The sequence below is a fragment of the Syngnathus floridae genome, chromosome 2, assembly GCF_059516105.1.
Source record: "Syngnathus floridae isolate MCC-2025c chromosome 2, RoL_Sflo_1.0, whole genome shotgun sequence".
NCBI lineage: Eukaryota > Metazoa > Chordata > Actinopteri > Syngnathiformes > Syngnathidae > Syngnathus > Syngnathus floridae.
The window spans coordinates 4,456,251-4,484,012 of NC_142414.1; the positions used below are offsets into that span (position 1 = coordinate 4,456,251).

A 27,762-nucleotide genomic window follows, 5' to 3' on the forward strand; every position below is an offset into this window, starting at 1 on the left:
CCCCCCTGATCTGAACCCGAGCGGTGTTCTATTGTTGGACTTCTGTGCTCGACACGGATTTTCAATAATGAACACCATGTTCAAACATAAGGGTGTCCATGTGTGCACTTGGCACCAGGACACCCTAGGCCGCAGTTCGATGATCGACTTTGTAGTCGTGTCATCGGATTTGCGGCCGCATGTTTTGGACACTCGGGTGAAGAGAGGGGCGGAGCTGTCGACTGATCACCACCTGGTGGTGGGTTGGCTCCGATGGTGGGGGAAGATGCCGGTCCGACCTGGCAGACCCAAACGCTCTGTGAGGGTCTGCTGGGAACGTCTGGCAGAATCTCCTGTCAGGAAGAGCTTCAACTCCCACCTCCGGCAGAGCTTTTCCCACGTCCCGGGGGAGGCGGGGGACATTGAGTCTGAGTGGACCATGTTCCGCGCCTCCATTGTTGAGGCGGCCGACCGGAGCTGTGGCCGTAAGGTCGTTGGTGCCTGTCGTGGCGGCAATCCCCGAACCCGCTGGTGGACACCAGCGGTAAGGGATGCCGTCAAGCTGAAGAAGGAGTCCTATCGGGCCGTTTTGGCCTGCGGGACTCCGGAGGCAGCTGACAGGTACCGGATGGCCAAGCGGAACGCGGCTTCGGCGGTTGCTGAGGCAAAAACCCGGGCGTGGGAGGAGTTCGGTGAGGCCATGGAGAATGACTTTCGGACGGCTTCGAGGAAATTCTGGTCCACCATCCGGCGTCTCAGGAGGGGGAAGCAGTGCAACGTCAACACTGTTTACAGTGGGGATGGCGTGCTGTTGACCTCGACTCGGGACGTCGTGAGTCGGTGGGGAGAGTACTTCGAAGACCTCCTCAATTCCACCTACACGCCTTCCATTGAGGAAGCAGGGCCTGGAGACTCTGAGGCGGATTCTCCAATCTCTGGGGTCGAAGTCACTGAGGTAGTCAAAAAACTCCTCGGTGGCAAGGCCCCGGGGGTGGATGAGATCCGCCCGGAGTTCTTAAAGGCTCTGGATGTTGTGGGGCTGTCATGGCTGACACGTCTCTACAACGTTGCGTGGACATCGGGGACAGTGCCTCTGGATTGGCAGACTGGGGTGGTGGTTCCCCTCTTTAAGAAGGGGGACCGGAGGGTGTGTTCCAATTACAGGGGAATCACACTCCTCAGCCTCCCTGGTAAGGTCTATTCAGGGGTGCTGGAGAGGAGGGTCCGTCGGGAGGTCGAACCTCGGATTCAGGAGGAGCAGTGTGGCTTTCGTCCTGGCCGTGGAACAGTGGACCAGCTCTACACCCTCGGCAGGATCCTCGAGGGTGCATGGGAGTTCGCCCAACCAGTCCACATGTGTTTTGTGGACTTGGAGAAGGCGTTCGACCGTGTCCCTCGGGAGGTTCTGTGGAGGGTGCTTCGGGAGTACGGGGTGCCGAGCCAACTGATAAGGGCGGTTCGGTCCCTGTATCACCGATGCCAGAGTCTGGTCCGCATTTCCGGCAGTAAGACGGATTCGTTCCCAGTGAGGGTTGGACTCCGCCAAGGCTGCCCTTTGTCACCGATTCTGTTCATAATTTTTATGGACAGAATTTCTAGGCGCAGCCGAGGCGTTGAGGGGGTCCGGTTTGGGGACCTCAGCATCGCGTCTCTGCTTTTTGCAGATGACGTGGTGCTGTTGGCTTCTTCAGGCCGTGATCTCCAGCTCTCGCTGGAACGATTCGCAGCCGAGTGTGAAGCGGTCGGGATGAGGGTCAGCTCCTCCAAATCCGAGTCCATGGTCCTCGATCGGAAAAGGGTGGAATGCCCTCTCCGGATCGGGGATGAGATCCTGCCCCAAGTGGAGGAGTTCAAGTATCTTGGAGTCTTGTTCACGAGTGAGGGGAGGATGGAGCGTGAGATCGACAGGCGGATCGGTGCAGCGTCGGCAGTAATGCGGACCCTGTACCGGTCCGTTGTGGTGAAGAGAGAGCTGAGCCAAAAGGCAAAGCTCTCAATTTACCGGTCGATTTACGCTCCTACCCTCACCTATGGTCACGAGCTATGGGTCGTGACCGAAAGAACGAGATCTCGGATACAAGCGGCCGAAATGAGTTTTCTCCGCAGGATGTCCGGGCTCTCCCTTAGAGATAGGGTGAGAAGCTCGGTCATCCGGGAGAGACTCGGAGTAGAGTCGCTACTCCTCCACGTTGAGAGGAGCCAGATGAGGTGGCTCGGGCATCTTATCAGGATGCCTCCTGGACGCCTCCCTGGGGAGGTGTTCCGGGCATGTCCCACCGGTAGAAGACCCCGGGGACGACCCAGGACGCGCTGGAGAGACTATGTCTCTCAGCTGGCCTGGGAACGCCTTGGGATCCCCCGGGATGAGCTGGATGAAGTGGCTGGGGAGAGGGAAGTCTGGGAGTCCCTCCTAAAGCTGCTGCCCCCGCGACCCGACCCCGGATAAGCGGAAGAAGATGGATGGATGGATGAGTGTTTAGCTTGCATCCAGGTCCTGGATTAGCACATACTACTGTCTGCTTTAACTAAATTTAAACGATAGTTGTCCGACCAGTATAAAACATCTCAATTAGCACATAGATGACATGAGTGCAAACTTAACAGGCTCCAAGAAAACGCTGCCACTAACAATGGCGCCATCAGCCACTGGTTTTGTTACAACCACCACCAACACACTTTTTTTTTTAAAGTTCTCACTCCGCAAGGTGCGTTCAATGACCACTCAGAAAACTCATTAATTGCACCAAAATGTAATGACGAGTACGTGAGCACATTGCAGGGAGTACGTGGGAGCACAAAATAATTTATTAGCCTGACTTTTTCTGTCTTCTTGGGGGTATTTAGTGTAGAAAATTAAAAGAGGTTCCCCCCTCCCCAAGCAAAGTTAGAAGCTCAACAATAAAGTGAGATAATATTTTTTGTTATAAAGGCTTGAAAAAGCAAAAATAAAACTGTTGTTTTGGTTTTCTGTGTTTTCTGCGTTTACACAGAGTACCGTAATTTCCGGACTATAAGTCGCGTTTTTTTTCATAGTTTGGGTGGGGGGGCGACTTAAACTCAGGAGCGACTTATATGTTTTTTTTGCACAAATTTTTACTTGATCATTAAGACATCACTTAAAAGTATAGTTGACCACTTCCCATGTTATTTTTAGTATAGTTGATCACTTAACATGCTTTTATATCTTTATCTTGAACATATTCAAAACATAAAAAATAGAGAAAACATCAAATGAAGCAATTAACACTTTAAAGCACCATATCCAAGTCCACTGTCTGTTTGCTCCTCTTATATTTATTATTATTATTTAATATTATTTGTTTATTTATCATTTATTCAACACTCTTATTTATTCATTGTTTATGCCTTCTTGGTTTTTTTTGTGTTGCTTGTATGGATATGTGTACTATCTCACCGAGGGATAGTGGGAACGTAATTTCAATCTCTTTGTGTGTCTTGGTATATGAAAAAAAAATCGACAACAAAGCAGACTTTGTCTTTGATAAAACAACCAAATAAACAAAACAAAAAACTACATCTGAAAAGATATATATATTTTCAGACGAAACTGGATGAGGGCGCTTTAAATTTCACCGTTGGCTGTGACTCATCAACTGGGTGGGCTTAAGAAAAATGGCACCAAAAAGAAAGTCATATTTTGCAAGTTACAAACTTCAAGTTGTAAAATATGCAGCTGAAAACAGTAATCGAGCAGCAGAAAAAAAGTTTGGAGAACCGTGATGTACCAATGGATTACTATTTCAAGTGACGTCATGGGCACCGCGCGGCGCGACCCACGTAAGGACGACCGGCGTCATTAGCGGTGATCATTTCTAAGTGACACGGAGGACAAAGAGTTTAAAGGAATTAAGGATTTGGAGTGACATAGAAGGTTTGAAAAACTATTATGGCTTTTACGCACGCCCGGTCCTTCTCTACTGAGTCGGGGGCCGGCGCTCGGTCGAGTGGCTGTCCGCGAACGGTGCATGGGGCTCGGACATGGCCATTACGCACGCCCGGTCCTCTGCCATGGAGCTATTGTCTCTGGAAGTCCACGCCGCCACACGCTTGGAAGTTGGTTTTGTGGAATAAAGAGCCGTTTACCAAACCCACGTCTATCCTTGTACTTTGTTAACGCTACAATATAGTTATATAGTAGATCTGTGGAATAAAGACGAGGCTGACGTCGGGGCGCACGCGCGGCGATGTTGACAAAGGACGAGGAATTTGATCGATGGATTTAATGGATTTAATGGCTCAAGACCGTGGAGATGACAGTGGACTTCAGGCGAGGCCCTTCACCACTTTCACCCCTCACTATCCGCAGTAATACTATTCTCTCATCAGACACCTTCAAGTTCCTGGGAACCACAATCTCTCGGGACCTGAAATGGACCGGCCACATAGACTCTGTCCGGAAGAAGGCCCAGCAGAGGCTGTACTTCCTGAGACAGCTCAAGAAATTCAACCTGCCGCAGGAGCTGCTGAAGACCTTCTACACTGCCATCATCCAGTCTGTCCTCTGCACCTCCATCACTGTCTGGTTTGGATCGGCCTCCAAACAAGACAAAGCACAGACTGCAACGGACAATAAGGACTGCAGAAAAGATAATGGGAATCAACCTCCCATCTATCCAAGACTTGTACCTGTCCAGGACCAGGAAACGTGCAAGTAACATCTCAACAGACCCTTCGCACCCAGGTTGCAGCCTGTTTGAACTACTCCCCTCCGGACGCCGTTATAGAGCTCTGTACACTAAAACCAGCAGACACAGAGACAGCTTCTTCGCCCAGGCTGTCGCTCTGATGAACTCACACCACTCTTAGAGTCTCAGAGTCATTACTGTGCAATAACATCCTGCTTTCCACACCTTTTTTGTCTACACTGTTTGTACTATGTGTCCTCTCTGCATCCATTGCAGCCTGGTCATCCTCGAAGAGGGACCCTCCCATCTGTGGTCTTTTCTCAAGGTTTCTCATTTCCCCTAGCTGGAGTTTTGAGTTTTTCCTTGCCCTCTTGGGAGTTTAAGATCAGGGGATGTTTGAGAATATCTTTCGTTCTTCACATGTCCTGAGTGTTGTTGTTAGTCACCTAAATGTTGAACAGAGGCTGTGATTTACCGAAGTCAAATTCCTTGTTTGGCACGCTCAAACATGGCGAATAAAAAACTCTTGAATCTTGAATCTTGAATTTAAAGTGCACGGATGGTTTGATAATATTATTGCTTATATTATAGTTATTTGAAATATAGTTTATCTATCGTTATATGAGCCTGTGGAATATTGTGAAGTGCAAGCGCCCTCAGCCGCGCGCAGCCATTGTTGACAAAGAACGATCGATGGATTTAATGAATTGGAGTGACACCGATGGTTTTATAAACATGTTATTTATGTAATGGTTGTCCTAAATCACTCTATATGTTACGTCAGGCCCGTTCTCAGCTCCTCATTTGTGTTTGTCACGTTAGCATACCTATCGTTTAGCCTGTTGCTATCGTATCGAATGATCGATGGATTTAATGAATTGGAGTGACACCAATGGTTTTATAAACATGTTATTCATGTAATAGTTGTCCTTAATCACTCTATATGTTACATCAGGCCCGTTCTCAGCTCTTTGTTTGTGTTTGTCACGTTAGCATACCTATCGTTTAGCCTGTTGTTGCTATCGTTTAGCCTGTTGTTGCTCGTTCATGACTGTTTTTGGTGTGGGATTTTGTCGAATAAATTGCCCCCCAAAATGCGACTTATACTCTGGAGCGATTTATATATGTTTTTTTTCACTTTTTGGGGCATTTTATGGCTGGTGCGATTTATACTCCGGAGCGACTTATAGTCCGGAAAATACGGTAATAGGGCAAAAAGTGTGACTTTGCATTTGCACGCATTGTTTGCTTTTACATTGATTCCTATGGGGAATCCTGCCTCTATATAATCCTCTAAAATGACGGATTTATGGTGACAGACACGTGCTCAGGTTGCTAACAAATAATGTGGATCTCATGTGCAGCCAGTAGAGTGACATGGAGCAGTTATTTCAGTGAAGTTAAAAAGTATTAAATAAAAAAACATCTAGATCAGGGGTCGGGAACCTATGGCTCGCGAGCCAGATATGGCTCTTTTGGTGACTGCGTTTGGCTCATGGACAAATCTGACATTTGATTACACAATTGAAGTCATAAATAATTTTGTTGCACTATCAAAGTAAAAAATAGACATACTTAAATCAAAATGTTAAATTAGCTTTCAAAATATAAAATATGCTCACGTTTGCAATCCACCCATCTGTTTTCGACCGCTGAAATCCACGGTTGCGTCATATCAGCCAATCCCAGCTGCCCTTCGGTGTACAGAAGGGTGACGCCAGGTCGGACAAAAAAAGTGCGATTTTTATTGGACAATACGGTGCCTACGGGGTCGTGAGATGTAAAATTCAATCCGCTTTATTTAAAATTCCAACTAGCTAGCTGGTGTGTGCCAGGCAAACAGAAATGATGGCGAAGAGAAAAACAGATGACAATTACCGAACATTTCAGAGTGAGTAGACCAAAGAATTCGCATTTGTGGAGAAAGGAGGCTCTGCTACGTGCCTCATATGCAATGACAAAATCGCATCAATGAAACGCTCCAATATCAAGTGCCACTTTGAGACACGACATGCTACATTTGCAACCAAATACCCAGCTGGGGACAGCAGAAAGAAAGCGTGTGAAGAGCTCCAGAGGAAGGTCCAAGATAGTTAACAGCAACTCCGTGTATGGACCAAACAAGATAACTTCAATTCAGCTAGTTTTGCTGGCACATTAGAAATTGTGAGGAACGGAAAGCCATTCACTGATGGCGAGTATTTCAACATTTATGCTTGATGTGGCTAAAATCGCATCAATGAAACGCTCCAATATCAAGTGCCACTTTGAGACACGACATGCTACATTTGCAACCAAATACCCAGCTGGGGACAGCAGAAAGAAAGCGTGTGAAGAGCTCCAGAGGAAGGTCCAAGCTAGTTAACAGCAACTCCGTGTATGGACCAGACAAGATAACTTCAATTCAGCTAGTTTTGCTGGCAGATTAGCAATTGTGAGGAACGGAAAGCCATTCACTGATGGCGAGTATTTCAACATTTATGCTTGATGTGGCTAATGAACTTTTTGACGACTTGACGGATAAAGAAAAGATACTCAAACGGATAAAATACATGCCTCTGTCAGCAAGAACCGTTCACGATCGGGCCATTTTGACTGAAGAGAGCCTCAATGCCGGCACGAAGTTCAACCTCACCGCATATCAACCGGACTACAAAGCCATCAGCAAAACGATGCAGCCCCAGAAGTCTCATTAATGGTGAGCTTTTTTTTTCTAGGCTTCAATGTAAAAACGTTATTAAAAAGAATACATTAGTACACTCAAAAAAGCATACCAGCTCTGCCGAACCCCTGAAGCCGACTCACCGAACCCCTAGGGTTCGATCGAACCCAGGTTAAGAACCACTGCCTTAGTAGCTTTTTCTGACATTTTCGACAGTAACTTCCGCCTTTATCAGAGAGAGTCACATGATGTTGTATGTGACACGTCTTTTCAGCTGTTGTTACTACGAGGGTGTGACCCTCCTGTCAGATTTGACAGGTGGGTCGCGCCCCCTGCTGTCCTCTCGCCGCTCCAAAATGCTGGTCCAGGTGTGTGAGAGCATGTATGCTCCTTCATCTCGGTTCATGGTGTATTGTCCATTTTCCCTGATTTCTACTCATTGGAGTTTCTTATGGAACAGGGAAGTTCATCCATTGAGAAAGGCTGGTTATAGGCTTCTGTATTATCAGACAGGAAATTCAAGTCCTTTTCCTCCTCTTTCTGTGACTTAACTAACTTGTGACTTGACTCTCAGCCAAAGTCTTTCGGGAAAAAATGAAAGCAAAGTCTCTCAAAACATTCCAGAGAGAACCTTGACTAGGCGATTGATTGGAATGAGCCATTCCAACCTCCCGTCTAAGTGAAGTAAGAGCCAAAGTACCATGTTAGAGCTGTGGGGGTCGCAGCCAGCCACATACCTTAAGTACCAGGCAATCGTCCTCCACTGACACGGGTAGCAATTTACGGCAAACAAGTCACCCCATTTATCGCCTCTTACGAACAGCAAGAGGGTGATAGGGCCCTATTCTACCCCCGGGTCTCCACTGGGGTTCCATGAATTCACACACTTTGAGTAACACTGTAGCTTTATTTCAATCTGTACTCACCTGTCCGCACATACCATTTGGCATTCATTTACAGGTATCTTATATTATGCATCTAACTATAACTAAAGTTTACATTTTATAAGCAATTCAAAAAGTAGTTTCTTAAAAAAATGTACATATATAATAAATGTGCAAAATAGAGATCTGTTTTGGATTTTTGTTGTGATAGAGGTAGGTGTCACACAAAAAATATCGTGCATCCCTAACAACAACAAAAATAAAAGTAGGCTAATAACAATAATAACAGTAATAACAATAATAATAACAATAATAATAATAATAATAATAATAGAGACAAATATACAAGTATCTCTTTTCAAAATACTCAAACACACACGCACAATTCCAATTTGGTTAAGTATAAATTGCATTCATCATATGTTATGTCAAGCCATATGTATTGCACCACAGCACACAAATGACAGCTTCAAAGTATGTTGCATTGGCATTGATTGGCATGTGATTAATGCAATTGCAGCCAATCAGATTAGAAGGTTTGATTATCAGGCTCAATGTAAAAGCTTGGACGATGCATGCTCAGAGAATCCACCATACCTTTGATCTTCCCTGTTGAGGGTCAGAAAGCACAGATTACATTACTGCAAAGTTAAAGGTCACTACAAGCACCTTGTGAGTCAGACAACCCAACATTAATGACTTTAAACCTTACCATACTATAATATAATAAAACCCATGATGACCGAATGGACCACACGAACAACAACGCATTAAGCATTTACGGTTGCAAGGTCAACAGGTGTGGAAGTTTCCCCTTTCATTATTTTACATGCCATATGATGGGAAAATAACCTCCATCAATCTGCACGTGATAACCTGGTGGTGTATCTTCAATATTTTGATACCAATACTCTTTGAGGTAGAGAGTTTTTAGTTTTTAAAGACGAGAGCTCCTCCAACTAATATTACGGTGGGTTGCCCAAAATGTTAAGTGATTTAACTTTTAAATTTTCAACACATTTTCCAATGACCCAGAATTAAGAAAAAAAACAGGACGTTACTAGCGTATCTTTTGGACTATAAGTCACGTTTTTTTTTTTTTTTTTATAGTTTGGGCGACTTATACTGAGGAGTGACTTATGTGAATTTTTTCACAAATTTTCAAAATTAAAAAAAGTGAAACCGCGATGTAGCAAGGGATTACTGTAATTTCAATTTCAAGTGACGTCAGCGGCGCGGCGGTTGTTTACATAAAGGACAAAGATTCGATTACGGGATGACGATGGGCCCCACTACCGACATCATGAGCGGCTTTGTTTGTAAGTGACACGAAGGACAAAGAGTTTGAAAGATTTAATGATGTGGAGTGACACAGAAGGTTTGAAAACCTATTATGGCTTTTACACACGCCCGGTCCTACTCTACGGATCTCTCTTTCACCTCCGTGGATGGAAGTCGGGGGCCGGCGCTCGGCCGGGTGGCTGTCCGGGGACGGTGGATGGGGCTTGGACATAGCTTTTACGCACGCCCGGTCCTAATCTATGGAGCTCTCTTTCACCTCCGTGGATGGAAGTCGGGGGCCGGCCCTTGGCCGGGTGGCTGTTCGGGGACAGTGGATGGGGCTCGGACATGGCTTTTACGCACGTCTGGTCCTATTCTATGGAGCTCTCTTCTACCTCCGTGGCTGGAAGTGCCACCTCCGGGGATGGAAGTCCACACCGCCACACGCCTGGAAGTCGACGCCGGTGCTTGGGGCCGTGTGGTGGTGAACTATTTATGTTGTAGTTATTTGATATATTTTATTTCATGTAGCAACTTGTATATGTTTTTATCTTTACAGTTCAGTAGTTGTTGGCTCGTTGAACTATTGTTTTGTTAAATAAAGAGCCGTTTACCAAACCCACGTCTTTCCTGGTACTTTGTTAACGCTACAATATTGTTATAAACTAGGTCTGTGGAATAACGACGAGGCTGACGTCAGCCGCGCACGCGCGGCATTGTTGACAAAGGATGATGAATTCGATCGATGGATTTAATGATTTGGAGTGACACAGATGGTTTGATAATAGTTGTTTATATGATAGCTATTTGATATATACTTTATATATATCGTTATATGGATCTGTGGAATATTTAGACGTCAGCGGCGCGGCGCATACGCGGCATCGTTTCCATAAAGGACGATCGATGGATTTAATGAATTTGAGTGACACAGATAGTTTGATAAACGTTGTATTTATGTAATAGTTATTTGAATAACTCTGAACGTTACGTCAGGGCCATTCTCAGCTCTTCGTTTGTGTTTATGTCACGTTAGCAAACCTATCGTTTAGCCTGTTGTTGCTCGTACATGTCTGTTCTTGGTGTTGGATTTTGTTGAATAAATTCCCCCAAAATGCGACTTATACTACAGAGCGATTTACATATGTTTTTTTTTCACTTTATTGTGCATTTTATGGCTAATGTGACGTATATTCCGGAGCGACTTTTAGTCTGAAAAATACGGTATACGGAGACAATTTCACCATCACAACTAATACAAGAGTAAGAGGTTGAGACTCCATCTCCATTGCTTTGTTCTGGCCAGGCTAAGCCAGCCGTCACCATCACAAAGGTCATGTCATTGCAATCAATAAACTAATAAGCCGAGAGCACATAGATCCTGCCAGTAGTTCAGTGCTGTGAAAATTATCTGCCTTCTCAAATACTTTTTTTCATGCATAGTTTCCCCACATTAATGTTTGATATCAAACAAATGTTAATGTCAGACAAAGACAAACCATGAAAACATAAAATTGAGTTTTCAAATGATAATTTTATTTACCAAGGAAAAAACTTTTCAACTTACTTGGCTCTGGGTGGAAAAGTGTTTGTTCCCTGAACCAAATATAGAGATGTACAGATGTTGTGGCACTTTTTTTTGTAGAATTACTTTAATTCAGCAACACTGCTTTTATCTTTTAATGAATGACCCCATTAAGGTCATGCCACAGTATCTGAATGAGATTCAGGTCAGGACTTTGACTTTACTAAACCAAACTGTCAGGTCTAACCGTGTGAATGAGTGTGTGAATGAGTGTGTGAATGGGAGTACGAATCACTAGATAATAGTATTCAATTTAAAGCGGTGGGGAACACATAACGAGGTTCTGTAGACGTAATAGGCAAGGATTCTCCATCAGAACACTGGTAGAAGTGAGAATCATCACAGAAATCTAACCTAAATCTAATCTAAATCTAGGGTTCGATCGAACCCAGGTTAAGAACCACTGGATTAGCGCCTTCATATCTCGTCGACCTAGTTGTTCCTTATGTTCCGTGTCGTAACCTTCGTTCGCAAAACGCTAGTCTTTTAGTGACACCGAGGGCCAAGAAAATGCCTGCAGGGTCTAGAGCAGGGGTGGGCAAACTTTTTGACTTGTGGGCCGAATTGGGTTCTAAATTTTGACCGGGGGGCCGAACCAGGAGCAGATGGATGTAGTATTTGTGTGAAGTAATAGAAATGACATGTAAAGGTCATTGCTTAAAAGGTTGTTACTTTTAATAGGTAGTAAAGCATGGAAATTCAAAAAAACCTTTTTGAAAACAAATGCATTTATTAACAGCATTAAAAAAAGATTTCACCAAAAAGCTACTATCAGTGATTCTCATTAAATATGACACTGTTATTATGAATAATAGTTTCCATCACTTCAGCACCTGCAGGTCAGATTTATGAAATATGTTTATCTAATGAGGCGAAATCACATCAAACGGCAAACATTCTGACAGAATACATCATCTTGAAGAATCAGTGAAAGAATACATCTAAATAAAGTATTAAAGAAATCAATAGTATTGTTGGTCTCCCTTTTTTGCTAGGGCATCAGGGTCTGGAGTAAAATTTGTTGTGGTAATTCTTAGGATAGAGCCGGGGTGTCCGTCCATTAACCTAGATATGTGACGGGCTTTGTTGACGTTCATGTGGCTGAGCGTCTGCTCACACATGTAGGTCGAGCCAAATGGTCCACTCTTTTTTTAAACACTCGGCACTCAGTGTCCACCTTTCTTTTCCTCGGGCCACTCATTTTAATGGAAGGATTCCAGGGGAAGGTTTGTGGGTGTCGTTAGCGTAAAACCTTATCTGAAAGCTCAGTGCGCGAATTACAAGAATGCTGACGTCACAGCCCACACTCGAAATTTGGCACTGATGGAAATAGAGCGCGGAGTGCGCCGGGTCCGTACTACTTAGTACGTACACGCACTTGTGAGTGCGCACCGAGCTTTCTGACACGGCTTCCGGGAGTAAATGCGCGAGCGGAGGGTTCCCCATATATTGGGGAAACACAGTAATTGCGAGAAAAATTACCCAAACAATTTTTAATGATATAATTTATTCAAGTTTGGCGGGCCAGATTAAACGGCCCCGTGGGCCGGATGTGGCCCGCGGGCCGTAGTTTGCCTATGTCTGGTCTAGAACATTTTCTATTCGGGCTCCAGAGCTTTGGAATGCCCTACCAATGAATACTAGAACTGCTACCTCATTGGAAACATTTAAGACATGTTTAAAGACACATTTCTATGATATGGCCTTTAATTAACCTGTCGTGGTCGTTTCGGTTGGAGTTTGTTTTCGCTCCCTCTCTCCATCCCCCCTCCCCCTGGTTAGGTGGCACCCAAGCTGACAGCGGCTATCTGGATTCTCGTGGACCAATTCAGGATGAGGGAACTGCAGCTTACCCTCCTCGAAGACACTGGCAGGACAATCGAGGGCACCTCCGGCAGCTCATCGCTTTGACTTGGACATCCACTTTTTCATTGATTTTCATATTACGTATTTTATGTGCCCTCTCTGCATCCATTGCAGCCTGGTGATCCTGAAAGGGGGATCCTTCCATCTGTGGTCCCTTCTCAAGGTTTCTCATTTTTCCCCTGGTAGTTTTTTTTTTTAGTTTTTCCTTGCCCTTTTGGGAGCTTAAGATCAGGGGATGCTTTGAGAATAATTGTCAATTGTTTGTCTATGTGAAGCCCTTTGAGACTGCTTGTGATTTAGGGCTATACAAATAAACTTGATTTGACTTGACTTGTCGTTTACATTACTTCACACAAACACTGCATCCATCTGCTCCTGGTTCGTCCCCCCGATCAAAATTTAGAACCCAATTCGGCCCGCAAGTCAAAAAGTTTCCCCACCCCTGGCTTAGACCTTGAGCAATTTCAAAGAAAAGGCTCCACAGCCGTGTCTCAATCTTTATGGCATACATAAAATAGTTAAACAGAGAAGCCTCCTAGTAATTACCGTATTCTCCCGACTATAAGTCGCTCTGGAGTACAAGTCGCACCAGCCATAAAACGCATAATAAAGAAAAAATACATGTACATGTAAGTCACACCGGAGTACAAGTCACATTTTTGGGAGAACTTTATTTGACAAAGTCCAACAATAAGAACAGACATGAACAGGCAACAACAGGCTAAAGGATACGGTATGCTAACGTTACATGAACACAAACGAGGAACTGAGAACATGCTTAACTTAACATTAACAATCATTCAAATAACTATAACATAAACAACACGTTTATCAAACCATCTGTGTCACTCCAAATCATTAAATCTATTGAAATCTTTGTCCTTTGTATAAACAACGCCGCTGCTGACCCCGGAAGTGCATGCGGCGCTGACGTCGGACTTGTCGTCAGTTGCAATTCAAATTATTCCACAGGCCAAAAGAACGTGCATATACTATAAACTATATATCAAATAAGTAACATAAATAACAATTTTATCAAACCATTCGTGTCACTCCAAATCATTAAATTCATCGAAATCTTCGTCCTTTGTGTCACTTAAACAACAAAAAAAAAAAAAACACCGCTGCTGACTCCGGAAGTACATGCGGCGCTGATATCAGACTCGTTGTCAGTTGCGGCTCCAATTATTCCACCGATCTACATAACTACCGTATAGGCCCGAATATAAGACGATGTTTTTTGCATTGAAATAAGACGTGGGGGTCATTTTACATTCGGGGTCTAGACATTATACCCATTCACTTGTGCGCCGTGGTAAGTTAAAGGTTGCTGGTATCGACTGAGTATGTTGCTGTGATCGTGTGCGTCTTCGACACAAAGTGAGTACAGTGGAGCCTCGGTTTTCCAACGTCCCGGTTCTCGAACAAATCGGTATTCGAACAAAAATTCGAGATTTTTTTGCTTCGGATGCCAGATGAAATTTTGGTTGTCGAACCTCGCGAGATGAGCCGAGAGGACCCGCATACCAACTGACTCCGTTCGTTATTACGTTCTTGTTACTCTGAGAATTGCATCAACTCTAATCATGCCTCCAAAGGAAGCAAGTGGGAGCAGTAAAGCCATCCTAAAACACAAAGACACTCTTAAAGCAATGCGACAGTGAGCGCCCGGCGCGCTGCGGTTGCGCGATCGGACCAAATTAAGCTCCCTGCGCACTGAGGTCCACTTGAATTTTGGAAGGTACATAAGGACATTAAAAATATTTTCTAAATTTCAGCGACGACTCTGTCACAATAATGCGACCAGCGCAGTGTAGTTGCGCGTTCAGCGACGCGCTACGGTCGCGCGTTCGGCGGTGCGCTACACTTGCGCGGTCGGACAAAATTAAGCTTCCTGCGCACTGACGTCCACTTAAATTTTGGAAAGTACATCAGGACTTTAAAAATATTTTCTAAATTTCAGCGACGGCTCTGTCACAATAATGCGACCAGTGCGGTGCAGTTGCGCGGTCGGCGACGCGCTACAGTTGTGCGTTCGGCGGTGCGCTGCAGTTGTGCGATTGGACAAAAATGCGCAAATCAAAAAATGCATAAAAAAGTTTGGGTTTTTTTGCTTGGAACGGATTAAATTTGTTTCCATTATTTGTAATGGGAGAACATGATTCGGAATTCGAACGAATTCTCGAAAAGCCTTCTGGAACGGATTGTGGTCGAAAACAGAGTCTCTACTGTATATACATTTCATTGTTGCTACTGTCCACTGTTGTGCCGTTTGTTAGATCGTGGTTTGCTTCGCGTGCGTGCCATTTGATTGACAGCTCCGGCACGCTCCTTTAAGTTTGCCTCACGTCGTACAAGCATGACTACAGCCGTTACGCAGCGGCACGGCGACTAACGGTCACCAGCAAATGTATTTTGTTGTCTCGATGACTTATGTTTGGTGTGTTGCCGAGAGTATTTCATTCATGGTTATTTAGTATAGCGGAACCGTTACGCGCAGTTAGTTATGTAATGTGTGCCGTCTACTAGTGTGTGACGTTAGAAGTTGAGCATTGACTTACGTGCTGTATTTCTGTCTGTTGCAGAAACACACACACACACACACACCCCACACACCCCACACACTCTTCACAAGCTTCATACAATAATCACACAGACAAGAATCACATTTACCCACCCAAAGAGTCTTTGGCAAAGACTCACCCATGTACAATACACACACCTGCTCTCACATCCTTACGACCAAACATGTGCCTATACCCTTTTGCCAGTTTGCCTGTATGCCCCTATGAGCCACAGTGCCTGTTGCTTTTTTGCCAATAATTCAGTAAAGCAATCAAAACTGAACTACGTCTTCCCTCCTGTGTTCTTACCGACACCTGGGGGCAAAAATAGCATAACCATCCGAGCCCCTATAAAGTCCTCAGGCTCCCCAACAATAGCAGTAGCAGTTTGCATAATTTTATTGCAATGTTTGTCCTTATTCAGATTTGCTTCAAGACTACAGTTACAGTTAGACTTCACTTTGATGGTTAATGCAGTCATTGCAATTTTGTTGTTTTATCCCAGTAGACTGGTTTATTCGCATTTCAAAAACCAGAGGCCATTTATTTACAAATGTGATTGCACTTTAGTTTACATATTTAAATGTTCAGATATTAAGATGTGATAGACAGTTTTTGCATTATTTGAATGAGGCAAGATAAGGCAAGATTTTTCTCTGGAATATATTGTTATAATTTGTTTCAGATGTAATCATCTTCTGTATAAAAATTAAATTTGGTGTTCAAAAAGTCTTTTTTCAAACTTGAGTCTTGAAAATGAGGGGGTCGTCTTATAATCAGGGTTGTCTTATATTCGGGCCAATACGGTATATTGTAGCATTACCAAAGTACCAGTCATGTCGTGGGTTTGGTAACTGGCTCTTTATTTCGCAAAACGAGAGTTCAACATACGAGCCATACACACTGTTCATGTGTGTAGCCTCACTCTAACAAAGCGCCCTGGATCTCCTCCCCCCTGCTGCCTTCACGGTCTCCCTAGGCAATCGAAAACTACTGAACTCTAACAATATCCAAGTTGCTACACTAAATAAACTATATATTAAATAACTATAACAAGTTGATCGAACCATCTGTGTCACTCCAAATAATTAAATCCATTGAAATCTTCGTCCTCTGTCCTCTGTGTGATTAAGAACTCCTGACTCCGGAAGTCAGTGAATGGATTCAGACTCATTGTCAGTTGCGGTTCCAATTATTCCACAGGCCTAGTGCAACCTCATGCGGTTTAAAGTGGAAATAACGTGAAGTGATCAACTATACTAGTAAGTAAGTAATGTGTTAATGATCCAGTAATAATGTGTTAATAATTTCACATACAAGTCGCTCCTGATTATAAATCGCACTATTAAAAAAATACGATTTATAATCCGGAAAATACAGTATTATTAGCATAGGGAGCAAAAAAGATAGAGAACTGGGAAAATACAAGTCAATAGAATATCTCCCTAAGAGGCTTGGGAATGATTCTCGTTTTTTTGCAAAAGTACCGTATTTTCCGCACCACAAGTGCACTTAAAAGCCTTTAATTTGATCAAAAATCAACGGCCCTTTAATAAGGTGTCCCTTTTGGCCACGAACCACTCGAAGGACAATGTAGGTTATGTCACACTTTGCAGCAAGACGAACAGAAATTCTGACATGCAACACTTTCATCATAGTGGTCATGAGCTGTTCCATACGCCAGCTGTCCAATCATAGAATCTGCCACACTATGAGGGCTGCAACACATCAAGACAACTCAAAATCAGCCACGACGTGCTACGTTTGTCTGCGACACGTCTGTCGGCTCATTATTAGGCTACATTCATGTAATCTGACGATTGCATGAGGTTTTAGAGGCGTCTTTTGCCAGAGGCTTTAGGCGTTCATGGGTTAATAAATAAAATCTCCACTTCAAAACGTTTATGTTGAGTTAGTTTGTCTTATTATATTTGATGATCTTAAACATTAAAATGGGGAAACTCTGCAAAAAATAAGAATTTCAAAGGTGATAAATACTTTTCACAGCATTGTATATGCTTGCCATTATTTTATTTTTCGTATTGTTTTGTAATTTCATAACCTCAATTTAATTGCCTAGGCACCATACAATGGCAGCAACGGCTTGCTATTCTGTCATGTTCAATCCTTATGTATTTGCAGGGATTTGATATAACTAAGGTTGTTTCCCAAAGTTCGCTTTCAGTTTTCTATTCATATCATATCTATTTATATCTTATATCTATGTCTTCAAAGTTTTCTATTTCTATAATCTGTTTCAGTATAGAGTCTCAGATTAAGATAAACCTATGTAAAATCATCAATATGTACAATCAAACTGCGGATGGCGAAGTTCTTAGATTGCTTTGCTGTTACTCAGCAAATACAATTTTCATACTGACAACAATTTTCTTCTTGTTCAGCGCCGTTGACTGCTGCTCCGTGCTGCTCGCATGCGTATACTGCCCCCTTCAGTTCCGGCAAGAATCAACACAGCTCCTCGAGTGAAAAGTTAAATATTCAGTTCTGACCGTACCACAAAAAGTAGGTAGACGTATTTTTTGCGTGTTGATACCGAAAGTATCAGTTCTTGTGACAACCCTACTACGATGATAGATATGATAAACTTTATTTTCTGCAAATACTCATTTATGGCTGCAACACGTTCCTAAAAAGCTGGGAGAGGTTGCAAATAATTCTGAGATAATGCTCATCAAGCACCTGTTTTGAACATCCAACAAGTGTACAAGCTAATTTTGAACAGGTGGTAGCATGATCAATAATTCCCAAGCAAAGATGGGGCAATGTTCATCCCTTTGGTGAACAAGTGGGTGAGAAATACTTGAACAGCACAACTTTTCCTATTGTACAATTGCTAGGAATTAAGAGATTTCATTATCTACAGTCCACAATCATCAAAATGTTCAGAAAATCTGCATAAATCACTGCATGAAAGCAGTAAGGCCAAAAATCAATATTGAATGCCCATGGCCTTCGATGCCTTTGAACTCGCCCCTAGTCACAATTGACAGATAAAATATTGAATAGACCACGTCAATAACCACTTAAAAGATAAAGTAGTCTAAGGTGGACGTTCAATGGTAATGCCTGCACTGCAAAAGAGTATTAGTTCACTACACTTACATTGTATGAATATTGAATTAAGGTTAATTTGCAAATAAGCATGGACAGTGTACTGCTGGAGGAGCTTTGCCTATTACAATATACAAGAACACAAAATAAACTACAATTTGCAATTTCTGAAGAAATTGCATGTGAAGCTGAATAAATACTTGGGGAATGCTGTGGAATGATGTTTATAGTTGGAACGGGTTGAATAAGTGGAAAAATATAGAAATTAGAAAGGAAAAACGAAATTTTGGAGAATTTGGCGTGAATTTCAAATTTGAAAATTTTTAATTTTTGGTAAGTGGAAAGTTGAGGAATAGGTAGGCAAAAGATGAACAGTTGAAAGTTGGAATGGGTTGAATCGGTTGGAAAATGTAGAAATTAGAGGTGAAAATAGAAGGGAAAAACTAAATTTTGGAGAATTTGGAGTGAATTTCAAAATTCAAATTTGGGAATTTTTGGTAAGTGGGAAGTTGTGGAATAGGTAGGCAAAAGTTGAACAGTTGAAAGTTGGAACGGGTTGAATCGGTGGGAAAATTTAGAAATTAGAAGGGAAAAACGAAATGTGAAATTTTACGGAAATTTTACACGTGAAAAAGTGAAATTTTTGAATTTGGCAATTTTGGGAATGTCTAGAATCTTTCTGAATGTGATTTGAATGTGCTGAATGATGTGCCTGGTTTCATGCAGCTCTTTTACGTTCATATCAACATTTGTGTTTATTTTTTGTGCGTGTTCACTTCGCTTGAGTTCAATATGGTATTTTGGTCAAAAGCGCGAGGTGAAATCCCGCAAAGGAGGAGGGACACACCCATTCGAGGAGTGTCAATTTTGCTCTCAAAATGGCAAGGAAAAAATGCACAGCTAAACGAATATATGAAGATGAACACAGGACATTTTTAACAGAGTGGGAAAGTTGATATTTTTTTGTTAAACGCAATGGCAAGCCATTCTGCCTGATATGTCGGACGTCATTAGTGCATTTAAAAGCTTCAAACCTTCCGCACTACTTCAGCTCACTTCATGCTAATATCGATAAGGACTTTCCAAAAGGGACTGAATTTCGCAAGCTTTGAAAAGTCAGTCAGAAAAGCAGGTACAGTTTTTTTTTTTTTTAAATACGAAGCACTCAGAGACTGTCATGCTTGCATTGCATAAACTGGCTTGGAACATTGCACGGGCTAAAAAACCATACAATGAAGGGGAGTTCGTTAAAAAATGCCTCAGTGACGTTATTGAAATTTTGTCTACTGAAAACGACAAACTAAAACGAATGGTCTGTCCCGCCACACATAGTAAGTGAAAAAAACGCTATTGTAAATTATTATGATTTTGTTTGTGGACTTTGTTGAACTGAGAGTTTGTCTGTGTGAGACAATGCACACAATGTTCATTGTTGAAAATGTGGCCTTTGGTCTGTGGTCTTAGGACTGTCAATTTCTGTTATCATGTTGGTGTGTGTGTGTGTGTGTGTGTGTGTGTGTGTGTGTGTGTGTGTGTGTGTGTGTGTAAGAGGAAGGGATGGGGTGATGTTCATGTGTATGATGTGGCTCTTTGCGGTAACAGTAAAAAATGTGGCTCTTAGCCTTTGACTAGTTGGCCACCCCTGGTGTAGAACATCGCCTTCACACTAATTAGTAATGAATTTACGATATATTTTTTAAAATAATTTTAACTGGTTAAAAAAAAAAAACTAATTGTCAATATTGACCGCTATAACAATGTTGAAAAAAAAAAAAATCAGTCATATTGCCCAGCCCCACTAAACGCATATATTCAATCTTTATCTTGGCTAGTTTGAATTTTTCAGATGTGTTTTCAGAGTTATTACCATATTTTCCAGACTATAAGTCGCGTTTTTTTTCCCATAGTTTGGGTGGGGAGGCAACTTATATGTGACATTATTCACAAATTTATACACATTACTTACTTACTAGTATAGTTGATCACTTCACATCTTATTTTCACTTTAACCACATGAGGGCGCTCTATGGCTGTAGAATAATTGGAGCCTCACTGACAATGAGTTCTATTCACTGACTTCCGGAGACAGGAGATTTAATGATTTTGAGTGACACAGATGGTTTGATAAACTTATTTATGTTATAGTTATTTCACATATAGTTTAGAGTAGCAACGTGTATGTTGTTAGACTTCAGTAGTATCCGATTGTCTAGCGAGGCCGTGAAGACAGCTTGGGGGGAGGGAAGAGCGATCCAGGGCGCTTGCTTGGAGCACCCACACATATGTTGAGCTCTTGTTTTGTTAAATAAAGAGCCGGTTACCAAACCCACGTCTTGCCTGGTATTTTGGTAACGCTACATTATAGTTATATATGTAGATCTGTGGAATAATTGGAGCTGCAACTGACGACAAGACTGACGACGAGGCTGACGACGAGGCTGACGACGAGGCTGACAACGAGGCTGACGTCAGCGGCGCACGTAGGTCCGAAGTCAACAGCTGTTTTTTTTTTTGGGGGGGGGGGGTTTGACACAGAGGATGAATATTCCGATGGATTTAGGTCCGGAATCGACAGCTGTTTTTTTTTTTGTTTTGTTTTTTACACAGAGGATGAATATTCCGGTGGATTTAATGATTTGGAGTAACACGGATGGTTTGTTAAAATTGTTGTTTATATTACATTTAATTGATACATCTAGTCTGACGTCAGCGGCGCACGTAGTCAACAGCTGTAGTTATTTAATGATTTGGAGTGACACAGATGGTTTGATAAACGTGTTATTTATGTTATAGTTATTTGAATAACTGTTAATGTTACGTCAGGCCCGTTCTCAGCCCCTCGATTGTGTTTATGTCACGTTAGCATACCGTATCGTTGAGCCTGTTGTTGCTGGTTCATGTCTGTTCTTGGTGTTGGATTTTGTCAAATAAATTTCCCCCAAAATGCGACTTATACTCCGGTGCGACTTATAAACGTATGTTTTTTTTCTCTTTATTGTGCATTTTATGGCCGATGCGACTTGTACTCCGGAGCAACTTTTAGTCTGAAAGATACAGTATATGTATGTTGAAACAAACAAACAAACAAACTAACTAACTAACCTTAAATTCTCCATTTTTTGCAGGTCACTAATTTTGATCCATCCATTTTCTGAACCACTTCTCACAAGGGTTGCGGGCACGCTGGGAGCCTATCCCAGCTGACTTTAGGAAGTAGGCGGGGGACACCCTGAACTGGTTGCCAGCCAAGTGCAGGCACACATAGTTTCAATTGTTAATTAGAAAAATCAAAAATCAATATACCCCATTGGCCCGAAAAAAGACGGTGTTTTTTGCATTGAAATAAAACTAACGCTAGATGGCGACATATATCTTTAAAACGAATGCTGACCTTAAAGCCCTAGAGACATCCCTTTTTTTTTTTTCAATTAGAACGGAATTGGATAGAATGTATAAAGAGAACACATTTGCCGCATTGGAAATTAAAAATGGACACCGATTACTAAGAATAAAACTAAAATTAAATGCCAGTTTATCGATCGGGTTCCGCACGCAGCCACACTGGTGGCGCCATTACTGTGACGTCACAAGTTGTACATCCGGATCTCAACAAACCCAAACAACATGGCAGATGATAGCGACAACTCCGTTTCTAGCGGCAATATTAGCATCATTTTATCCGATTCAGAAACCTCTTTTGACGCAGAATATGATGAATCTAGCAGTTCACTTGGGCTGAGCTGAGCACGTTTTCTGAATTGTGCCCCTCCCTTCACTCTGGTTAGGTTGGCATAGTAAAAAGTGCTCTTGGGGGCTTTAGAGTGCCGAGTTGATCTCGGCACATGAAGAAATGACCACCTGCAACGTTTGGTTTAGGTTTTAGGCGCATTTTTAATTTTATTGCTCAAATCGCATTTTTTCGACGAGCTGAGCACGTTTTTTGAATTGTGCCCCTCCCGTCACGCTTCGACATACTTTTCAAAGTCAAAGTCTCCTTTATTGTCAATTCCTCCGCATGTCAAGACACACAAAGAGATCGAAATTACGTTTCTCACTATCCCAGGGTGACAAGACAGAGTTCACAACGCACATACAAGTAAACAACACAGGAAAAATAAAACAAGAATATGAACAATAAGAGTGATAGCACGCTAGCCGCTCCCGATGCACAGCAGAGTCCGGAAAGATGACAGTCAACCAGGCCACTGTGAACACGAGCACACAGCAGGCACGCACTGTCCGGTTCGTGGATCCTATCAGGCGAACGCAACCCATCTTGTCGTCCCGCGAACGAACGTACGCCAGGAGAATGGACGGCACGGCTGGGCGTGCTGGGTTGGCCGCAAGCCTGGCCCGACGTCTCCGCGCTAGCCCCTCTTCTCTTTTTGTTTACATTCACTGAAGCTAAACGCGTACAACTTGAGACGTCATGAGACGTCACTTCCGGCTAGCGGCTCGGTGCAGTCAAAGTCGTCTGCGCGGCAAATTTAAATTATATTTTTCAGAGCAACAGCTTCCTTTTCGTTGTTTCGATCGTCAATTTATATTTATAAGCCCATAAGCTAACTAAAACCGATTTATACATATACCGGTGTCTCTGCGCCTTTAACTCCCTAGGCCAAAGCGAACCCCTGTCACGAAGAATAAAAATAAAAATAGCGGTAGCACGAAGAAGTAAAATAAAAATTAGCGGTAAGAAAGAAAAGAGGAGAAAATAAGAGAAGAGGTAACAGAAAATGGAGAAACAGTAGATTGATTTATACTTCAAAAACCAGAAGCCATTTATTTACAAATGTGATTGCACTTTAGTTTACATATTTAAATGTTCAGATATTAAGACGTGAAGTTTTTGCATGATTTGAATGAGGCAAAATAACATGCTTTTTCTCTTGGATATATTGTTATAATCATTTGTTTCAGATGTACTGTAATTATTTTCTATACAAAATTTGGTAGTCAAAACATTTTTTTAAAACTTGAGTCTTGAAAAAGAGGGGGTCGTCTTATATTCGGGCCAATACGGGTATGCCATTATTGATCAATATAAAATACTTATATTATTATCTAGTTTTCAGTCATATCGCCCTAACCCCAGACTGTTGAACAGTTGAAGCTGTACATAAGGAAAGAATGGGAAAGAATTCCCCCTTCAGAACTTCAACCATTACTGTTCTGTGGTCCCAAACGTTTATTGAATGTTGTTAAAAGAAAGGTTGATGTTACACAGTGGCAAACATGACATGCTTTTTTGGAACGTGTTGCAGCCATACAATTCTGAGTCAATGATTAGTTCAGGATCCTAACAGCCTGGAGTATGAAGCTGTTGGTGAGTCTGGTGGTGCGGGAGGCAGTAGATCAAACAAAGTGTGAGCGGGGTGACTCACATCACTCACAATCGTGGTCGCCTTGAGGGTGAGATGGGAGGTGTAAATGTCCTTCAGGGAGGGGAGTGAAGCACCAATAATCCTTCCAGCTGTGTTCACTATGCGCTGCAGGGCCTTCCTGTTGTATTCGGTGAAGCTTCCACCCCATACAGCGACACAGCTGGAGAGGACGCTCTCAATGGTGCCTTGATAGAATGTGGTCATGATGGCTGGTAGTGCACTAGCTCGCCTGAGTTTCCGCAGGAAGTACAGGCGGCGCTGAGCTTTCTTCGCCAGTGATGCAGTGTTGGTGGTCCAGGAGAGGTCTTCACTGATGTGCACCCCCAGGAATCTGATGCTGCTCACTCTCTCCACTACAGCACTGTCTATGGTCAGTGGCAGGTGATGGGTGTGACCCATCCGGAAGTCAACAACAATCTCCTTGGTCTTGCTGACGTTCAGCAGGAGGTTGTTGTCCCTGCACCACGTGGTCAGAAGGTCAACATCCAACCTATATTGAGTCTCATCGCCCTTGGTGATGAGACCCACCAGAGTTGTGTCGTCAGCAAATTTCACGATGCGGTTGGTGCTGTAGGTTGCAGTGCAGTCATGCGTCAGCAGGGTGAAGAGCAGCGGACTGAGCACGCAGCCTTGGGGGGCCCCTTTGCTCAGCGTGATGCTGCTTGAGATATTGTCGCCAACATGTACTACTTGAGGCCTCTAACAGAGGAAGTCCAGTAGCCAGTTGCAGAGGTAGGTACTAAGTCCCAGTTTGTCGGGTTTGCAGATGAGTCGTTGTGATACAAGGTGTTGAATGCAGAACTGAAGTCCACAAACAGCAATCTCACATACGAGTCTGTTTTTTCTAGGTGGGTGAGGGCTGAGTGGAGGGCAGAGCAGATTGCATCCTCAGAGGACCGTTTGGCTCAGTATGCAAACTGGAAGGGGTCAAGGGTGGGGGGGAGAATGGATCTGGTGTGTCATGACAAGCCGCTCAAAGCACTTCGTGATGATGGGTGTCAGTGCCACGGGGCGGTAGTCATTGAAGCAGGATGGGGCAGTTTTCTTCGGCACAGGTATGATGGTGGCAGCCTTCAAACATGATGGGACGATGGCTTGCTGCAGGGAATTGTTAAAGATGTCTGTGAAGACACCCTTAAGCTCCTCAGCGCAGTCCTTCAGAGCTCGACCTGGGATGTTGTCTGGCCCTGCTGCCTTACGGGTGTTGATAGTAGCAAGTGTCCTCCTCACGCTATCGGCAGAGAGGCACAGGGGCTGCTCGTGTGGAAGGGGAGGGGTCTTCAGCGGGCAAGTGCTGTTTAGAGCGTCAAAGCGAGCAAAGAAGCGGTTCAGATCATTGAGCAGAGGGATGTTGCTCTCACAGCTCTGCGGCGCGGGCTTGTAGTCCGTGATGGTCTGAATGCCCTGCCACAGGCTTCGTGCGTTCCTGCTGTCTTTGAAGTGGGCGGTAATCTTGCAAGTGAATGCCTTTTTTGCTTCCTTGATGCCACGGGACAGGTTGGCCCTCGCTGTTCTCATGCCAGCTTCATCCCCAGCCCTGTAGGCTTCGTCTCTGGCCCTCAGCGGCCTGAGGACATCCTCTGTCAGCTATGGCTTCCAGTTAGCCCGAGTGATGATGTATTTTGTGTGGGTCACATCATCAATGCACTTTGAGATGTAAGAGGTTACAGAGTCTGTATACTCCTCTATGTCTGTCTGATTGTTGTAAGTGGCTGCCTGCTTAAACATTTCCCAGTCTGTTGTGTCAAAACAGTCTCGAAGAGCATCAGAGGCTCTCTCAGGCCACACTTTTACCTGCTTGCGAACCGGCCTGTATGCTTTCACCCTTTGTCTGTATGCGGGCATCAGCATAACAATATGGTCAGAAAGTCCAATGTGAGGGAGGGGGGTGGCTTTGAAAGCGCCTGTATGCGTAGTGTAGACCAGGTCCAGGAAGCTGTCTCCTCGTGTTGGGAAATCAACATGCTGGTGTAGCTTTGGTAAAACAGTCTTCAGGTCTGCATGATTAAAATCCCCAGCGAAGATGGTGAAACCGTCAGGGTGCGCCGTCTGTTGTTCACTGACAGCCTGGTACAGTTCACTAAGAGCCGTGATCCTGTCGCTTGGAAGGCGGGATATATACCGCGACTAGCAGAATTGCAGTAATTTCCCTTGGCAGGTAAAAAGGACGGCACTTTAAGATCACTAACTCCGCTAGTGGCGAGCAGTGTTTGCATACAACCACAGTCCCTGGGACCATTCGTCACGGATGTAAACACAGATTCTTCCCCCTCGCGATTTTCCACCCTTTACAATGGCCCGGTCTGCTAAATAGCATGCGAGCTGCCCCAGTTGTACAGCAGAACCGTAATGTTGACATTCACACAGCAGTTACTCACTGTCCGGTTCGTAGATCGGGAGTCGTATGTAATCCATTTTATTGTCCAGTGAACGAACATTCGCCAGAAGAATGGAAGGTACAGCCGGGCGAGTTGGGTTGGCTGCTAGCCTGGCCTCCGCCTTTGCCCCTCTTCTGCCTCCTCGCACACCGCTTCCGAAGCTTCCTATCAGGGGGAGGAGTCCGGTGTTGTTTCAGGCCGGAGAAGTCCGAGTTCCTTTAATGTCTCTGTTTCGAAGTCCAGAACGCTGTAAACTCGCTTTTGCCGATGTCCAGTAGAAACTGCCTGCTGTACTTGTAGCACGACGTAGTAAGACGAGACGCACACGTAAAACTGTCGGACAAACACTTCTTAAATGAGCAAAAAATAACACAATGAAAACAATATATTCGAGAGAAAAATTATTTTGCCTCATTCAAATCATGCAAAGACTGTCTATCACATCTTAATATCTGAACATTTACCGTATTTTTCAGACTAAAAGTCGCTCTGGAATATACGTCATATCAGCCATAAAATGTCCCATTTTGGGGGAAATTTATTCGACAAAATCCAACACCAAGAACAGACATGAATGAGCAACAACGGGCTAAACGATACGGTATGCTAACGTGACATAAACACAAACGAGAAGCTGAGAAGGGGCCTGATGTAACAATAACAGTTATTCAAATAAATATAACATAAGTAACACCTATATCAAACCATCTGTGTCACTCCAAATCATTAAAGCCATCGATCGAAATGGTCCTCCTTTATGTAAACAAGTTCGACGTCAGCGCCGCGTTGCAGTTCAACATTTTCTATAGGCCCATATAACAATATAAAAACTATGTAAGAAATAACAATAATATAAACAACAATTTTATCGAACCATCCGTGTCACTCAAAATCAATAAATTCATCAGAATCTTTGTCTTCCGAGTCACTTGGAAAAACAAAACAAAACAAAAAAAACAAAAAAACACAGCTGTTGACCCCGGAAAGACAATGTGCGCCGCGGACGTCAGACTCGATACCGTAATTTTCGGACTTTAAGTCGCGTTTTTTTTTTCATAGTTTGGGTGGGGGGGGCGACTTATACTAAAGGGTATATGTGAATTTTCAAAAATAAAGAAAATAAAAAGTGAAACAGCGATAAACGAACCGCAATGTAGCAAGGGATTACTGTAATTTGAATTTCAAGTGACGTCAGCAGCACGGCGCGGCGTGGCGCGGCGGTTGTTTACAAAAAGGACAAAGATTGATCACGGGATGACGAAGATGGCGAAGGGCCCCAGGTACTACCGGCATCATTAGCGGCTTTGTTTGTAAGTGACACGGAGGACGAAGAGTTTGAAGGATTTAATGATTTGCAGTGACACAGAAGGTTTGAAAAACTATTAAGGCTTTTACGCACGCCCGGTCCTACTCTACGGTGTTCTCTTTAACCTCCATGGATGGAAGTCTGGGGCCGGCGCT

General features: G+C 43.5%; 1 protein-coding gene across 5 annotated transcripts in view; it reads right to left on the bottom strand.

The window, feature by feature from the left end:
* The window catches only part of LOC148401304 (deoxyribonuclease-1-like 2), a 60,783-nt gene that overhangs the window by 18,987 nt on the left and 14,034 nt on the right, over positions 1 to 27,762 (bottom strand). For 3 of the 5 annotated variants that reach the window (XM_088400441.1, XM_088400423.1, XM_088400432.1), the window contains exon 4: positions 8,769 to 8,780. The exons of the other annotated variants lie outside the window; for them this stretch is intronic. In XM_088400441.1, coding sequence (XP_088256567.1) covers positions 8,769 to 8,780 — 12 coding nt within the window. The remainder of the gene's footprint in view (positions 1 to 8,768; positions 8,781 to 27,762) is intronic. 5 annotated transcript variants of the gene reach the window in all.